The following is a 16,511-nucleotide window of genomic DNA, read 5'->3' on the forward strand; positions in this document are numbered from 1 at the left end:
CGACAATGGCTCCTGTTTTAGCAGTCATGAATGGACAGAATTCGCACAGACATACAACTTTCAGCACATAGCTTCTAGTTCTCTGTGTCCACAATCCAACGGGAAGGCTGAAAAAGGTGTTCACATTGTGAAGCAGCCACTCAAAAAGAGCTATGGACAGTCGGGAAGATCCATATCCCACGCTAATTAGCTATAGAGCAGTACCATTGATAAATGGATTATCTCCTTCGCAGATGTTGATGAATCGACAGCTCAGAACAACCTCACCTTTCATTCCACTGGAACAAACGACTCAAAAACTTTTGAGGCAACTCACATTTCAACAAAGGAGGCAGAAGAGGTATCATGAAGAATTATGAAGAGGTATTATGAAGAGGTACACAGAAGAAAGCCGGACAGATTGAACTCATGATGAACTGTAAATATGTAAATAATGAACACATTATGCATATCATGTATGCCAGATAGTAAATTGAGATAATGTATGTAAAACTATACATTTCCAAAGGAAAGGGGATGTGATGATATGCAGAAGCAATGATGTGTATAGTGATATACAAGACCTCCAACCAGCAGGTGGCAGTAGAGAACAGCCACTGTTACCTCGGGGAGTTGGCAGAGGGTTTTCGTAGTGGGTAGTCACAATTTGTAGGAGCTCTTAGATTAGTTATCATAGCTAGGAGCTTTTGATAATATTCTTATGGTTATCTAACCCACGCAAATGTTCAACAATAAAACGTTAGCCAGTCAAGAACTAGACGTTCTTGAGTGCATTTAGTCCAATCGGCCAAGCACCAGAACGTAACAGCTCCCAACACTGAGCCCTGGGGAACTCCACCAAAGACATCCCTCCAGTCTGAACAACAACCATTAGCCATTCTCTGTTCCCTGGCACTCAGCCAAGTTTGTATCCGGTTGCGATTGTCTCTTAAATCACAAGCTCTAAATTTGCTTACAATTCTGTTGTGTGACAACAGAATGAGGCTATGCTGTCCTTAGCCATAAAAACTCGGGATTTTATGTTTTTACAAATTATTTATTTTTAATTATTGGGTTCAGTGAGTGAGAGCATCTTTTTTTTAAAGTATTTTTATTCAAATTTTTAACATTTTAACATTTAAAACACATAACATTACAAAGGAAAACCAACACAACCCACAAACTCCTTCCCTCCCCAACAGCCTCACCAACCTCCCCATCTCACCCCCTGCCCCCCACCCAGCAGCTGACGGTAACCAGCTCCTTGAGACGTAATGTAAACAAACCCCATCTCTTATGGAACTCCTCACTCGTCCCCTCAGAGCAAATTTGACCTTTTCCAAGTACAAGAACTCCATTAAATCCCCCAGCCACACCGAGGCACAGGGTGGAGAGACTGACCTCCACCCCAACAGGACCCACCTGCGAGCGATCAGCGAGGCAAAGTCTAATACATCTGCCCCCGCTCCCGTCTTCAACTCCGACACCCCAAATATGGCCCCCAGGGGACTGAGCTCTAAATCCACGTGCAGGATCGCTGACATGGTGCTGAGGAATGACCTCCAAACTTTCTCCAACTTCGGGCAGGGCCAGAACATGTGTATGTGTTTGGCTGGGCCCCTCCCACACCATTCACTCGGAGATTCAGTAGGTTAATCCCAGAGTTGAGGGAGTTGGATTACGAGGAGAGGTTGAGTAGAATGGGATGGTACTCATTGGAACTTAGAAGGATGCGGGGTATCTTATAGAAACATATAAAATTATGAATGGAATAGATAGGATAGATGCGGGCAGGTTGTTTCCACTGACGGCTGAAAGCAGAACTAGGGGGCATAGCCTCAAAATAAGGGGAAGTCGATTTAGGACTGAGATTTAGGAGGAACTTCTTCACTCAAAGCGTTGTAAATTTACGGAATTCCTTGCCCAGTGAAGCAGTTGAGGCTCCTTCAATAATTGTTTTTAAGATAAAGATAGATAGTTTTTTGAAGAATAAAGGGATTAAGGGTTATGGTGTTCGGGCAGGAAAATGGAGCTGAGTCCACAAAAGATCAGCCATGATCTCATTGAATGGTGGAGCAGGCTCGAGGGGCCAGATGGCCTACACCTGCTCCTAGTTCTTATGTTATGTTCTTATGTTCACAAGTATCCATCTCCCGCTCAAACATCAGCTCATCCTCGCCTTATTCAGCTGTGCCCTATGCGCTACCTTTAGCTGGGGTAGGATACCTGGGGTATCAACCCCAGCCTCATGCACGAGGTTGAGGCAACACCTCACACCACAGCCCCTACTCCAGCGCCATCCACAGCTCCCCCTCCCACTTGGCCTTAACCCCCTCAGAGTCGCCATATCCTCCTCCAAACTCCTCCCATAGATTGCCGAGATGGCTCTCCCCTCCAACCCCATCACCGACAGCAACCTCTCCAGCAACGAGGAGGACAGTGCCACCGGAAATGTTGGAAAAAACTTTTACGTGAAATCCGGACTTGAGGGCAGCACGATGGCGCAGTGGGTTAGCACTGTTGCCTCACGGCGCCAAGGTACCAGGTTCTATCTCGGCTCTGGGTCACTGTCCGTGTGGAGTTTCCCCATTCTCCCCGTGTCTGCGTGGGTTTCGCCCCCACAACCCAAAGATGTGCAGGCTAGGTGGATTGGCCACGCTAAATGGCCCCTTAAATGGAAAAAATGAATTGGGTACTCTAAATTTATTTTAAAAAAGGAAAAAAACAGAAATCCCGACCTGCATGTACCTGAAAGCCTACCCTCGCACAATCCCAAACTTCTCCCCAGCTCCTCCAAACTCGCAAACCACCCTTCTAACAACTGGTCCTTTATTTCATCAGCTCTCGCTCCTCCCATCCCCGAAACCTCGCATCCGTCCTCACTGGCTCAAACCCATGGTCCCCTCGCATCCGGCCTCACCGACTACTTCCCTGGGGCAAACGGGAGCAGCGCCCTTGCCTGTGCCCACGATCCCGACCCCTTACAAGAACCTGCCTCCATCCTCACCCTGCCTCCATCTCCCTCCTCCAGCCCTGCACCTTCTCAGTGTTCACAGCTCAATGCTTGTCCAACAGGTGGCCCAGGCCCCTGACTGTCACCCTCTCTGAAGCACCATCCTCCTAATCCTTGTTACCGTCCCCACCCACAGAGATACACCTCATAAAAGAAAGATTTCAGTAAAAAGACTGGTAAGCACTGAAATTAGAATTTAAAAAACGGCAATCATGCAGCCTGCCAATGATAGGGGAAGACTATCCCACCTCAATAAATCCACCTTAACCCTGCACCCCAGACTCATGAATTTCAACTTACGGAGCCGAACAGGGTTGGAGGAGCCAGTGGGGGTGGAAGAAGTGTGGCTGGCGATAGGGAACCTGCCGCCTGCACTCCCAGATACCTAAAGTGGGTTGTTGGCACTTGAAGTGGCAACCCTCCCACCCCACCTCCTGCCCCTGGACAAGACGCCACAAAACACTCACTTCTTTCCAATTTAAACCTAACCTAGCCTGAAAAAGGCCCGAATTTCTGAAGCAGTCCCATTATATCCCCCATTGAAGTGTCCGGGTTGGAGACATACAGCAACAGATCATCAGGATCCAGGGACACCCTCTGCTCCATTCCCCCCTCGCTATCCCCCTCCATTGATCCCAGCCCCTCAGCGCAATAGCCAAGGGCTCTATGGCCATTGTAAACAGAAGGGGGAACATGGGGCATCCCTGCCTCATTCTGCTATGCAACGGAAAGTAACCTGAATTAATCTCATTTGTACGTACACACGCCATCGGATCCTTGTACAAGAATTTCACCCACACCACAAACATAGGCCCCATCCCACATCTCTCCAACACCGCAAATAAATAGCTCCACTCCACACAGTCAAATGCCTTCTCTGCATCCAGTGCCACCACCTCCAACTCCCTTCCCCCTGCCGGAGAAAGCAACACATTCACCAGACGCCGCACATTCAATGACAGCTGTCTTTCCTTGACAAGCCCCGTCTGATCCTTCCCAATCACCTTTGGGAGGCACTCCTCCACGCTGAGCGCCAGCATCTTCGCACAAATCTAGGCATCCACATTGTCTCTGGCAGTGCCCGCTTAACCACCTCGTCTCCCAACATCTCCACCAACAACGACACCAGCTTAACCAGAAACATTTTATAAAACTGCACCGAGAAACCATCCAGCTCCTGTGCCTTACCCGTCTGCATCTTCCCTATCGCCACCCGCACTTCCTCCACCCCCACTGGCTCTTCCAACCTGGCCTTCTCCTCCTCTCCTACTTCAGGACATTCCAACCGCCCCAAAAACTCTCTCCTGTGTGACTCATCCTCCGGAGGCTCTGACTCATACAAATTCTTATAGCACCCCTCAAATGCCTTGTTCACCTATTCCGGTGCCACCACCAGCTCCCCTGTGCCATCCCGGACCCTGAACAATCCCTCCCGCAGCCGCCTGCCGGCAGAGCTGACCCACCAACAAGAGGCTGGCCTGCTTCCCATACTCGTCCATGGTCTCCCTTGCCTGCCTCAACTGCTGAACCGCCTTTCCTCTGGACAGAAGGTCAAACCTTGCCTGGAGCTCCTCCCTCCTCACCAGAAGACCCGGAGTTGGATCCTCCCCGTACATTACATCCACCGCCAAAATTTCCTCTCCCAACCACTGTCGCTCCTCTCTTCCCTCAATGTCCACCTGGGCCTTATAGGAGATGACTTTGCCCCTTCACTACTGCTTTCAACGCTTCCCACAACACTAACGACGAAAGCTGGGTGAGGGCTCTTTAAAATGGATTTTTAACTTTCACTGCCAGGTCATTTGAAGGTTAGCTGGTGCAGTTGTTCTGTCAGAATGTTCCAACATTCCAGTGGCAAGGCTTTTTATTACCAATTGTTGTGTGTGATATTTACTCTTTCTAAAGCAGGAGTGTGTCGACACTGAGATCCTGGAGATTTGTTATGAATGTTTCTGGAATATTACGCATCGGGTCAGACATTTGGTTGCAGCGTCATAGTTTCCCACTATTTATAATCGAGAACATCGTTTATGGGCTGCACGGTAGCATTGTGGATAGCACAATTGCTTCACAGCTCCAGGGTCCCAGGTTCGATTCCGGCTTGGGTCACTGTCTGTGCGGAGTCTGCACATCCTCCCCGTGTGTGCGTGGGTTTCCTCCGGGTGCTCCGGTTTCCTCCCACAGCCCAAAGATGTGCAGGTTAGGTGGATTGGCCATGCTAAATTGCCCTTAGTGTCCAAAATTGCCCTTAGTGTTGGGTGGGGTTACTGGCTTATGGGGATAGGGTGGAGGTGTTGACCTTGGGTAGGGTGCTCTTTCCAAGAGCCGGTGCAGACTCGATGGGCCGAATGGCCTCCTTCTGCACTGTAAATTCTATGATAATCTATGGTCTGCCTTAACGTTTCAACTTCACAAGATGATGCCAGCAGCCTTCACATTCAACAGAATCTCTTCACCAATTTCTGCCCCCCTCCACCATGGTGTCACCATAAAATCCATCCTCCCTTCCCTTTTCAGCACTCTGAAGGGACTGTTCTTACACCCGGGACCTCTCTTCAATAATGTATAACAGCCCCCTCCCCCCAGCCCCAGAGCAGCTTTTCCAACAAGAGAGAATCTAACCATCGACATCTTGAGATTACCATTGACCAGAAACTAAACTGAAGTAGCCGACAAAATACTGTGACTACAAGAGAAAGTCAGAGGCTTGGAATTGAGTGGCAAGTAACTCACCTCCTTATTAAAACTTTTTTCCCCCGGGACCCACTCTTGCCAATCAGCCGACCTTTACGCACCATGCTGGCCAACCTTCACGACACACGCCACATTAGTTTGCCTTTTGATGCGAAAAGGGAGCCTGCTTGGTCCTCACAATCTCATTCCTATCAGGTTGACAGGAGGAGAGGGCTTTGCACATATCAGGTGCAGAGTTCAGCCAGTTCCTTTGTGCCACCTTTACCTTTGTGAGAACGGAAAATGCAAACTCGCACATGTAAGTCATCGTGAAGGGCAACAGCAACAAAATGCTTATTTTACTCAGCACTGGATACTCTTGGGGGATGCTGCTCCAGAATGCTGACAGCCTCATGGGCTTTTGGCTTGTTTTCAATGTGCTGTCACAGGTCAGGAACAACAGCTAAGTCTTTTCATTTGGAGTCAACTGTAAGTCATTTGAGTATCCAATTCTTTTTTTCCAATTAAGGGGCAGTTTAGCGTGGCCAATTCATCTACCCTGCACATCTTTTTAAGTTGTGGGGGTGAGACCCACACAGCCACGGGGAGAATGTGCAAACGCGGACAGCATGCCATTCGCTGGTGGTGGGATTCCCTGATCCCGTCGCTGTTAATGGGATTTTCCATTGAAGCCACCCCACGCTGCCTGGAAACCCACAGGTGGGGTGCGCCTCCACGGGACAGAGAATCCCATCACCAATGAATGGCCGGAGAATTGAAGCTTACAGTTTTCTCACCATGTGTACATTTGGGACTTACTGGTTTAACATGTGGACATAGGGGTCAGAGGCAGATGCTGGATATTACAGGAAGGGAATAATGGTCTCATTGACTTTGTGCTATACTGAGACTGGACTGACTTAACGCACCTCTCCTGAATTCTGCACTTGCTCTGTGGTGCATCTAGTAAGTGTTCTGCATTCATCTCTGAAGGTCTTTTTTTCACTAATCTTTATTTTTGTCACAATTAGACTTACATTAACACTGCAATGAAGTTACTGTGAAAAGCCCCTCGTCGCCACATTCCGGTGCCTGTTCGAGTACACGGAGGGAGAATTCAAAATGTCCAAATTACCTAACAGCACGTCTTTCGGGACTTGTGGGACAATTCTGAACATAGAACATACAGTGCAGAAGGAGGCCATTCAGCCCATCGAGTCTGCACCGACCCACTTAAGCCCTCACTTCCACCCTATCTTCGTAACTCAATAACCCCTCCAAGCCTTTTTGGTCACCAAGGGCAATTTATCATGGCCAATCCACCTAACCTGCACATCCTTGGACTGTGGGAGGAACCCGGAGCACCCGGCGGAGACCCACGCACACACGGGGAGGATGTGCAGACTCCGCACAGACAGTGGCCCAGCGGGGAATCAAACCTGGGACCCTGGCGCTGTGAAGCCACAGTGCTAGCCACGTGTGCTACCGTGCTGCCCATCTATGTAATCTATGTAAAATTGCACATCATTATTACCTATTCTCAGGGACATAGCAGCACAGGCTCCAGCAGCCAACCACAAGACACTATTAACATTGGTGCTGGAGATCATCATGGCACATGGCAGCTTGTTTGTGAAAGCACTGGAACCTACGCTGAGAAAAAGGGAATTGGCCGTGTCTAGAAGAGGCTTCACAGCAGAATGAATCCAAAGGTAAGGCCGCTCCTCCAGTTTCGGACATGTAAACAAGATGCATCAGAGCCAATTTAGATCATCATGGAAATACATTTGTTAAAATTTTTTTTTTGTAAATTTAGAGTACCCAATTTTTTTTTTCCAATTAAGGGACAATTTAGCGTGTCCAATCCACCTATCCTGTACATCTTTGGGTTGTGGGGGCGAAACCCACGCAGACACGGGGAGAATGTGCAAACTCCACACAGACAGTGACCCACGGCTGGGATCGAACCTAGGACCTCGGTACCATGAGGCAGCAGTGCTAACCACTGTGCCACCGTGCTGCACGCCCCTGGATGGATATACCTTGCAGTCACCAATAGTGTAAAAACTGATCAGAAGCTCCGCTAAATTTGAGGTAGTTGAAAGCTTGCAATATCCACTCATGCCACTGGAACTGTTGGGAGGAGGAAATTTGAAATTGTCAAAGACGACACTGCTCTCAAGGTCCTTGAAGTTGGAGAAGCATTTCTGCCTCAAAGCTATTGCAGTGACAATGATCCTCAACTGTTGAGCAGGTGGGCAGAACACAGTGAATTCACTGCGGCATTTATAAATGGAACACAGATCGTGTGTCTGATTGACAGGGGCACATGGCAATTTTAAATCACCAGCGCTCAGCACAGATCCTCAAAGGATTTTACACTGAGCGAAGGGACAACGACCAGCAAATTAAAACAAACACACACACACAGGGCATGTGAACGGACATGGATTGACGGTTTCGCTGCGAATCTCCAGGGTGCATTCAGCACAGGCTGAAGAAGTGAAAACGGATCCATTCGCTCTGAGGTGACAGCCATCAACAGAAGTCAGCAGTCTGCCTTAGGATTCTGATAGACTGGGACAAATGGTGTCAAGCATAAAGACTGCTGCCAAACTGACATTGCAGAGCTCTAGCTAGAGAGCAGGGCAGATGGAGCCGATCCAGTACACTATGCATTCTGCTTTGCAATATGCTCTTTACCCCTCAAACAAGAAGTTGTTTTTTGGAAACACACAGCAGGTGCTGACAGTATTAATGTTTGCAGCATTGCCCCTTCGTCACAGCTGATGTTGTGAAGAACGGTGTGTACTCAAATGGTGAACTAAGCTTTCCTTTCTTGTACAACCTCAAGGTCGGCCATGTATTCCCAACACCTTTCTTCATTGTCCATGAGGGATCAAACTTTCTTTTTGAGCTCGTAGAATATATTGGCATTCTCATTCCGTTTCCAACTCTGCTTTCTCCTTTTATTTCTATTCAGTGATCCTCCACGGCAATATCTCTGAGGAAAACCTTTCTGATAAAGATGCACAATCTGTACCTTAGTCCTCTGGCTCCCAGAAAGATTCTCTCCGGAGGGTATCATCCCGACCAGGTCCCAGTCTGTATCAGATTGATCCTTTCATTGTGGATTTTAGTATTTACCCTTCACCAGAGATTTTGGAATTGAAATCTTAATTCTCCAGGCATGATACAGGGGTATGGGTTAAATAAGATTGCACCCGACTCAATCTCTATGATCCAGGAAGCCATAGGAAATGATTGCCGAAAGCTAATGGATGCAGGGGTGAGGACAGATCTGCCCGAATCCTCAGAAATGTTCAGCTGAGGGCAGCACGGTGGCGCAGTAGTTTGCACAGCTGCCTCACGGCACCGAGGTCCCAGGTTCGATCCCGGCTCTGGGTCACTGTCCGTGTGGAGTTTGCACATTCTCCCCGTGGGTTTCGCCCCCACAACACAAAAATGTGCAGGATAGGTGGATTGGCCACGCTAAATTACACCTTCATTGGATAAAATGAATTAGGTACTCTAAATTTATTTTAAAAAAGAAACGTTCAGGCCTGGAAACCGTGACTTTTTCTCCCCCTCACGTCCCCAGGTCGGGTTGGCGAGATCAATGAGTTCCGCACAGATAGAATGGTCGATGTGAACAACCTAAAATTTGACTTGGCCTGGTACCTGCTTCTTGTGGCTGATGCCACTTCAGGGCCTTTCAACAGACCTTAGCTCCCCAATTTAAGTATTTCGGGCAGCCTAAAATAAAGGCCATGTGATTTCTGATTCAGTCGTGGGACAAATGCTGTTGCAAATTGAAGTGCAGCCTGTTCCTCTGCTAAATCGTTATGCTTTGTGTTTGAAGAAGAGAGGTAATGCATACCAATTCCTCCCCCAGTGCATTTAATTCCATTAGAGAGAAACCAGACAGCACAATCAACAATAATAAAAAATAATTCTAACTACTTGAGGGAAGAGATTCTTGGCTTTTTCTCTGGTCTCGAAACCTTTCATTTTAGTAGCTACTTCATTTCCCATTTCTTTTTCCAATCTAATTCATGCCACTTAAACTCTAACGTCAGTAATCTGTGTTTACTCTTTCATTTATTGTTGCAGTTTTGGGAGTTGATGGGTATGAGCCTGATAGGAGCCAGGCTGGCTGCCAGATGATGTTGTTCTTTGTAGGTGATAGGCAGAAACCAGTTCAGCAGAGTAAAATGGAGGGCCAACGTGCTGTTGTGAAGCCTGCCAGCCCTTTGATAGAATGCCTGCATTCTCAAGCCTGCTGCTGGATGCATGTGATACTCCTTGGGTTTGGTTCAACATTCAATGATATTGTTAATTTCAATGTTGCGGGGGCTGGGTCCCCGCCTGCATTCCCCAAAGCTCTCGAGCCCTGCTTGCCAAGGATTGGAGATTGGCACACAGCCAAACCTACTTGTACTCAAAACACACACAAATAAACTCCCCTGATCAGGAAATATTTGCCATGTACCTACCTGCTTTCTGCTAACCCTGAACATAAGATGTAACTTGTGTGTCAGCTCTTATTTAAGAGTGAGTGAGATAGTTGATGTTTCAGAGCAGGCAGATGCATCTTGATGATGGTCTGGCTGTTTTCTTGAGTTTGCCTGGGTGCCAATGCAATGCCAATAAGGGCGTATGTGTCACATGTGCCAGCCTGAGTCCAGTGGACATCAGTCTCATGTCTGATTCACTAGGTTTTGGATTCAAGTCTCACTGAGATCTCTTGGTCTTTATCACATTGCTATTTGTGGAGGATTGAAATGCATAATTTGGCTGCCACCTTTCCTATATTATAGCAGTTGCTACGTTTTGAAACATATTTAATTGCTGCAAAGTGCTTTGGAATATCTGGAGCACATAAAAGAAGGTATAATATATATACATACACATACAAGTCCTTTTTTAACAGTAAACCCATTGAATTGTGTAATCAAGCTTTCTTGTTGTGAAACATTTCAGACAGCAGATCCCAAAAGAATGTTGCAATGTATAGTGAACAACAGATCCTGTTCATATAGAGGTCACTACAGGGACAAAACCCCCAATTGTACGCTGCTAGCTCACCTCTGACCATCAAATATGAACACAATATTAACATTTTGACAGCCAGATGATGAGGTAGAAATCCAGATGCCAATATTATGCTTAATATTGGATTCATTTTCACGATATACATTACAAACATCTGCCTCCTCCCTAGCCAACACCCAGTGCTCCAGCAATCTCTATTTACATGTGCTCAATGTACTTAATCAATCACTGTTCTCTGCCTGTAAATCCTTAACCTAATATACAACTAACATACCATTAACATAACCCCCTCAGGGATCCCTAAATAGGAAGACTCTGCAGTACCCCTCGCCACAGAACCCCCCAGAAAAGGACCCCTGAGGGCAGCATGGTGGCGCAGTGGGTTAGCCCTGCTGCCTCACGGTGCCGAGGTCCCAGGTTCGATCCCAGCTCTGGGTCACTGTCCATGTGCAGTTTGCACATTCTCCCCGTGTTTGCGTGTGTTTTGCCCCCCAAAGACGTGCAAGGTAGGTGGATTGGCCATGCTAAATTGCCCCTTAATTGGAAAAAATGAATTGGGTACTCTAAATTTATTTAAAAAAAAGAAAAGGACCCCTGTCTAAAAACAAGAGAGCAGTCCAGACAGGGGCAGTGGAATGAATTACAGGTGTAACACTCACCTGAAGTACTAGGTATCCATTCCATGAGAGGAAAAAGCTGCAACCTGTGTTTAAACGCCTCAGATCCTGCAGCTGCAAGCCATCCATTCATTTCTAGCAGTGAGCTGTGATTGACAGCTTCCAATATACAGCCGCAGCCTTGATTTATTCATTTATATTTATTTATTTATCGAACAGTTTAGGCCTATACTCAAGAGTTTAGAAGAATGAGGGGAGATCAAATTGAAATAAAGAAGATGCTAAAAGGTATGGATAAAGTAGACGTGGAGTGGATGCTTCCTCGTGTGGGGCATTCCAGAACGAGAGAGTTAAAGGGGCAAATTTAAAACGTAGTTGAGGAGAAACTACTTCTCCCAAAGGGCTGTGAATCTGTGGAATTTGCTACCCCAGAGTGAGGTGGATGCAGGGGCAGTGAGTAAATTTAAGGAGGAGTTAGACAGATTTTTAATTGGTAATGGGCTGAAGGGTTATGGAGAACGGGCAGGATGGTGGAGTTAAGGCCAGAATAAGATCAGCCATAATCGAATGGCGAAGCAGACTTGATGGGCCAAGTGGCCAAAGTCTGCTCCGAAAATTCACTTATTAACTCATAAAACAGGAGAAGGATAAGTTCCTTTGTAGCACTGACTCAGGCCTGGAACCTCTATCCCGTGACGTTGGCAAGGCGGATTGTAATTGGGTGGAGAATTGGGTATCCGGCCGGAATTGAGGTTCGCGCTGGGTGCTGAACTCATGGCTATGCTCCGGCCCCACCACTAGCACTGGGATTGGGATTCACTCCCATGTGTCAGCGGGAGGAAGTAAATAGGTCCTAATGACCCACTTTCATCCACTTAACGGGCCAGGCTCCAGGGTCTCTGGGCCCTCACCATTCCTTGGTCCTCTGGGCTGAGCGTTACCTGGGTGAGGAGCATTATTTAAAAAAAAAATTTAGAGTACCCAATTCATTTTTTCCAATTAAGGGGCAATTTAGCGTGGCCAATCCACCTACCCTGCACATCTTTAGGTTGTGGGGGCGAAACCCACACAGACACGGGGAGAACGTGCAAACTCCACACGGACAGTGACCCAGAGCTGGGATCGAACCTGGGAGCTCGGCGCCGGGATGCAGCAGTGCTAACCACTGTGCCGCCGTTCTGCCCTGGGGTGAGGATCACTATTAGTAGTTGCCAGCGTGTCCCTGATGTTGTGGAACTCTCAATGGGCCAACAGGGTAACCCCTTAAGGGAGTTGCCAAAGTCCACCCAAGGGCCACTCTCCTCCCCCACAAAGTACGGCCTTCCCACCCCTTCCCTACCCCTCACTCCCCCACCATCCCCCAAAATGGGAACCCCCCCCCCCAGAGACCCCTTAGATAGGGAGACCCTCATAGGGGAATCCCCCCCCCTCCCCAAGAACCCTGAATATGGGGACACTCTCTGACGCCCATTAATGGGGGGACCTCCCACAGAGTCCCCCAACTAATGGGATCCCCCCCTACCTAGCCCCAGAAAAGAGACCACTGACTGGAAGCTGTGATCTTAGTGGGTTGTGATTGACAGCTGCATTCATTTTCTTTCATGAATGAGTAACTCTAAGTGCTCTAACCATAATGTTTACAGACATCAAACACATCAAAGAGAGTTTAGTGCATTCCAATCATCCCAATCACTTCATGCTCAAGCTCAAGTCCAAAGATGTGCAGGTTAGGTGGATTGGCCATGATGAATTGCCCTTAGTGTCCAAAATTGCCCTACTGGGGTTACTGGGTTATGGGGATAGGGTGGAGGTGTGGATCTTGGTAGGATGCTCTTTCCAAGAGCCGGTGCAGACTCGATGGGCCGAATGGCCTCCTTCTGCATGGTAAATTCTATGACCCTCCGATTTTGAGTTGCGAATGTTAGACATTGACAGCACTTAACTCTCTTTGATTCTAACCCAGGTCCTCAGGGAATGACTCTGGCTCCCGGGATTACTGGTCCAGTGATAATACCTCTACGCCACTGCCTCCCCTGCCAAACAGAGAATTCCGGCCGCTGACACCAATTTGCGTCGTTATCTCTCCATGGAGTTAGAAGGAATGTGTTTGCGTCCCATTTCAGGGATTTGAATACATCAACTGGACTGACATTCTGGTGCAGTATTGAAGAGTGCTGCATTGTAAAAGGTGCCTCTGTGGGGAACGTTTGAGGATGTGTAGAGAATTTCTGTTGATATCCTGGCAAATGTTCCTCCATAAACTAATTCCACAAAGAATAGGTTAACGGCTGATGTATCTGATTGATGTTCAGCATACAATTGCAAATTTAAAAACATTGCTTGAATTTTCAGAAGAAAACTTAATGCTGAGCGATCCTGAAATCCCAGAGTAGGCCACAGCAGAGACTCACGCTCATGTGGCATAACTTTATTCCTCGGTCAGGGTAAGGATGGCTGTATATAACTGACAAGGCATATAACTGAAAAAGGCAGTACAGAAAGATAACTTACGTAGTTTCATGTCTTGTGCCATTCTCTGCGTAATCGGGCCACTCCACATAACATACCACTCTGCCTGGAAACTGCTCTGTCCTGGAGTAATAGCACTGCGGAAAGGCCATGGACAATGCCACCACCCAGATAGCGACAATGACGACTTTTGTGGCTGTTGCAGACAATCTTTGTTTCAGTGGATGAATGATAGCCATGTACCTGCACAATAGAAAAGAAGCAGAATGTAAAAACAAGAGGTGACTTAAGGAGAGATTCTCAATCCGTTTTCCTTCTAGAATATCCATAGAATCCCTACCGTGCAGAAGGCAGTCATTGAGTCTGCACCGAACCTCCGAAAGAGCACCCCACCTAGGCACACTGAACACGCCCTATCCCCGAAACCCCACCTAGCCTGGACATCTTTGGACAGTGGGATAAAACCCGGAGGAAACCCATGCAGACAAGGTGAGAACGTGCAAACTCCACAAAGACAATCACCCTAGGCCAGAATCGAACCGGGGTCTCTGGCGCTGAGAGGCAGCCCTGCTACCCACTGTGCCACTCCGCCACCCTCCTCTTCAGAGGGTCCTGAGTTAAGCAACCGTACAGGCATCAGTCAGCAAATACTGTTCCAAATGTTTTTTCTTTCCGGTGTGTTGTGTCGATGGGATATCCAGTGAGAATGGGGCAGCACGGTAGCCTTGTGGATAGCACAATTGCTTCACAGCTCCAGGGTCCCAGGTTCGATTCCGGCTTGGGTCACTGTCTGTGCGGAGTCTGCACATCCTCCCCGTGTGTGCGTGGGTTTCCTCCGGGTTCCTCCCACAGTCCAAAGATGTGCAGGTTAGGTGGATTGGCCATGATATATTGCCCTTAGTGTCCAAAATTGCCCTTCGTGTTGGGTGGGGTTACTGGGAAATGGGGATAGGGTGGAGGTGTTGACCTTGGGTAGGGTGCTCTTTCCAAGAGCAAGTGCAGACTCGATGGGCCGAATGGCCTCCTTCTGCACTGTAAATTCTATGATTCTATGATTCTAAGTGTGTTTTAAATTGACATCCTACACTCACTTGGTATCCACGTTAATACAAAACATCACAGAAGTTCAGTCAGCATGGGATTCTAGGCTATTCATGTCCAGTCAGAAGGTACTGATAATTATATAGGAACAGGGGGCAGCACGGTGGCACAATGGTTAGCACTGCTGCCTCACGGCACCAAGGACCCAGTTTGATCTCAGCCTGGGGTCACTCTCCGTGTGGAGGCTTCCTGTGTCTGCGTGGGTTTCACCCCCACAGCCCAAAAAGATGCGGGTCGGTGAGCTGGCCACGCTAAATTGCCCCTTAATTGGAGAAAAAGAATTGGGTACTCTAAATTTGTTTTTAAAGTAATATATTAAAGAACAGATACAAGTGAGACACAGCAACACACGTGAGGTACAGCAGTAAACAGAAGATTCATGAAGAAAGTGCCATTTTGACGTTGAAAACTGCTCCACATTCAGTTGGTTGAGCAGTGTTTTTATCTGTGTACCTTACCTAACAATGATGCTAACTATATTACCCTCCAGCTGCAACCATGAATCTTGATGGACAATTTGTTATTTTCCTTTCAGCTGGATTTGAAACCAGCCCGGCTTTTTATTCGTTAATGGGATGTTCAATAGGAAGGGATTCCACTCCCGAAACGTGCAGTTGGTGTGTGATCACCAGCTGCCCATCATGCACTTCTGCGCCCGATACCAAGGCAGTGGGCATGATGCGTACATCCTGGCAGACTCTGAGATTCCCAGCAGCTTCGAGGAATTCCCTCAGGTGAGGCGTTGGCTCTTGGGCGACTAAGAGTTATCACTGAGGTCAGGGCTAATGACACTGCTCCAGACTGAGACCCATTCTAACGATGACCATGCAGCAACCATCATTGAGCAGTACATCCGCTCACTGATGATGCACTCCCGATGCCTGAATCGCTCCGTTGGGGCTCCCCAATATAGTCTCGAGCATCATGCTGGCCTGCTGCATCCTATAAACCATTGCACAGCAGAGGGGCACCATGCTGGAGGAAGAACGCCATGCATCATCTGATGATGAGGGCGTCCAGGAAGAACCAGGTGTGGAGCCTGGGTGGCAAGTCAGACCACCCAACGTGTGATCCAGGACCACCGCACAAGGGGAACCTTCATCATCTCCAGATTTGCCACTCCAGAAGCCTGGCCCAATGCAGCTCTGTCGCCCATTTCCACTTCTCCATTCCCGCTCCCCCCATCCTCCATGCCCCGCCCTCCAACCCTTCCGAATGCAACTTCCTTCCCGATAGGAGCGCACAGCCTCGCTGTACCTCCTCCCTTCACTCCACCCTCCCTGTCCCTCCTCCCTTCACTCCACCTTCCCTCACCCTCCTCCCTTCACTCCACCCTCCCTGTCCCTCCTCCCTTCACTCCACCTTCCCTCACCCTCCTCCCTTCACTCCACCCTCCCTGTCCCTCCTCCCTTCACTCCACCTTCCCTCACCCTCCTCCCTTCACTCCACCCTCCCTGTCCCTCCTCCCTTCACCACCATCCCTGTACCTCCTCCCTTCACTCCACCCTCCCTGTCCCTCCTCCCTTCACTCCACCATCCCTGTCCCTCCTCCCTTCACTCCACCTTCCCTCACCCTCCTCCCTTCACTCCACCTTCCCTCACCC

At 48.3% G+C, this 16,511-nt stretch overlaps 1 protein-coding gene across 1 annotated transcript in view; it reads right to left on the reverse strand.

Annotated features, from left to right (window-relative positions):
• LOC140396931 (substance-P receptor-like) overlaps positions 1-16,511 on the reverse strand; it is a 124,168-nt gene that overhangs the window by 26,023 nt on the left and 81,634 nt on the right. The window contains exon 2 of the mRNA XM_072485866.1: positions 13,849-14,049. Coding sequence (XP_072341967.1) covers positions 13,849-14,049 — 201 coding nt within the window. The remainder of the gene's footprint in view (positions 1-13,848; positions 14,050-16,511) is intronic.

This window comes from Scyliorhinus torazame, chromosome 20, assembly GCF_047496885.1.
Source record: "Scyliorhinus torazame isolate Kashiwa2021f chromosome 20, sScyTor2.1, whole genome shotgun sequence".
NCBI classification, from domain to species: Eukaryota; Metazoa; Chordata; class Chondrichthyes; order Carcharhiniformes; family Scyliorhinidae; genus Scyliorhinus; species Scyliorhinus torazame.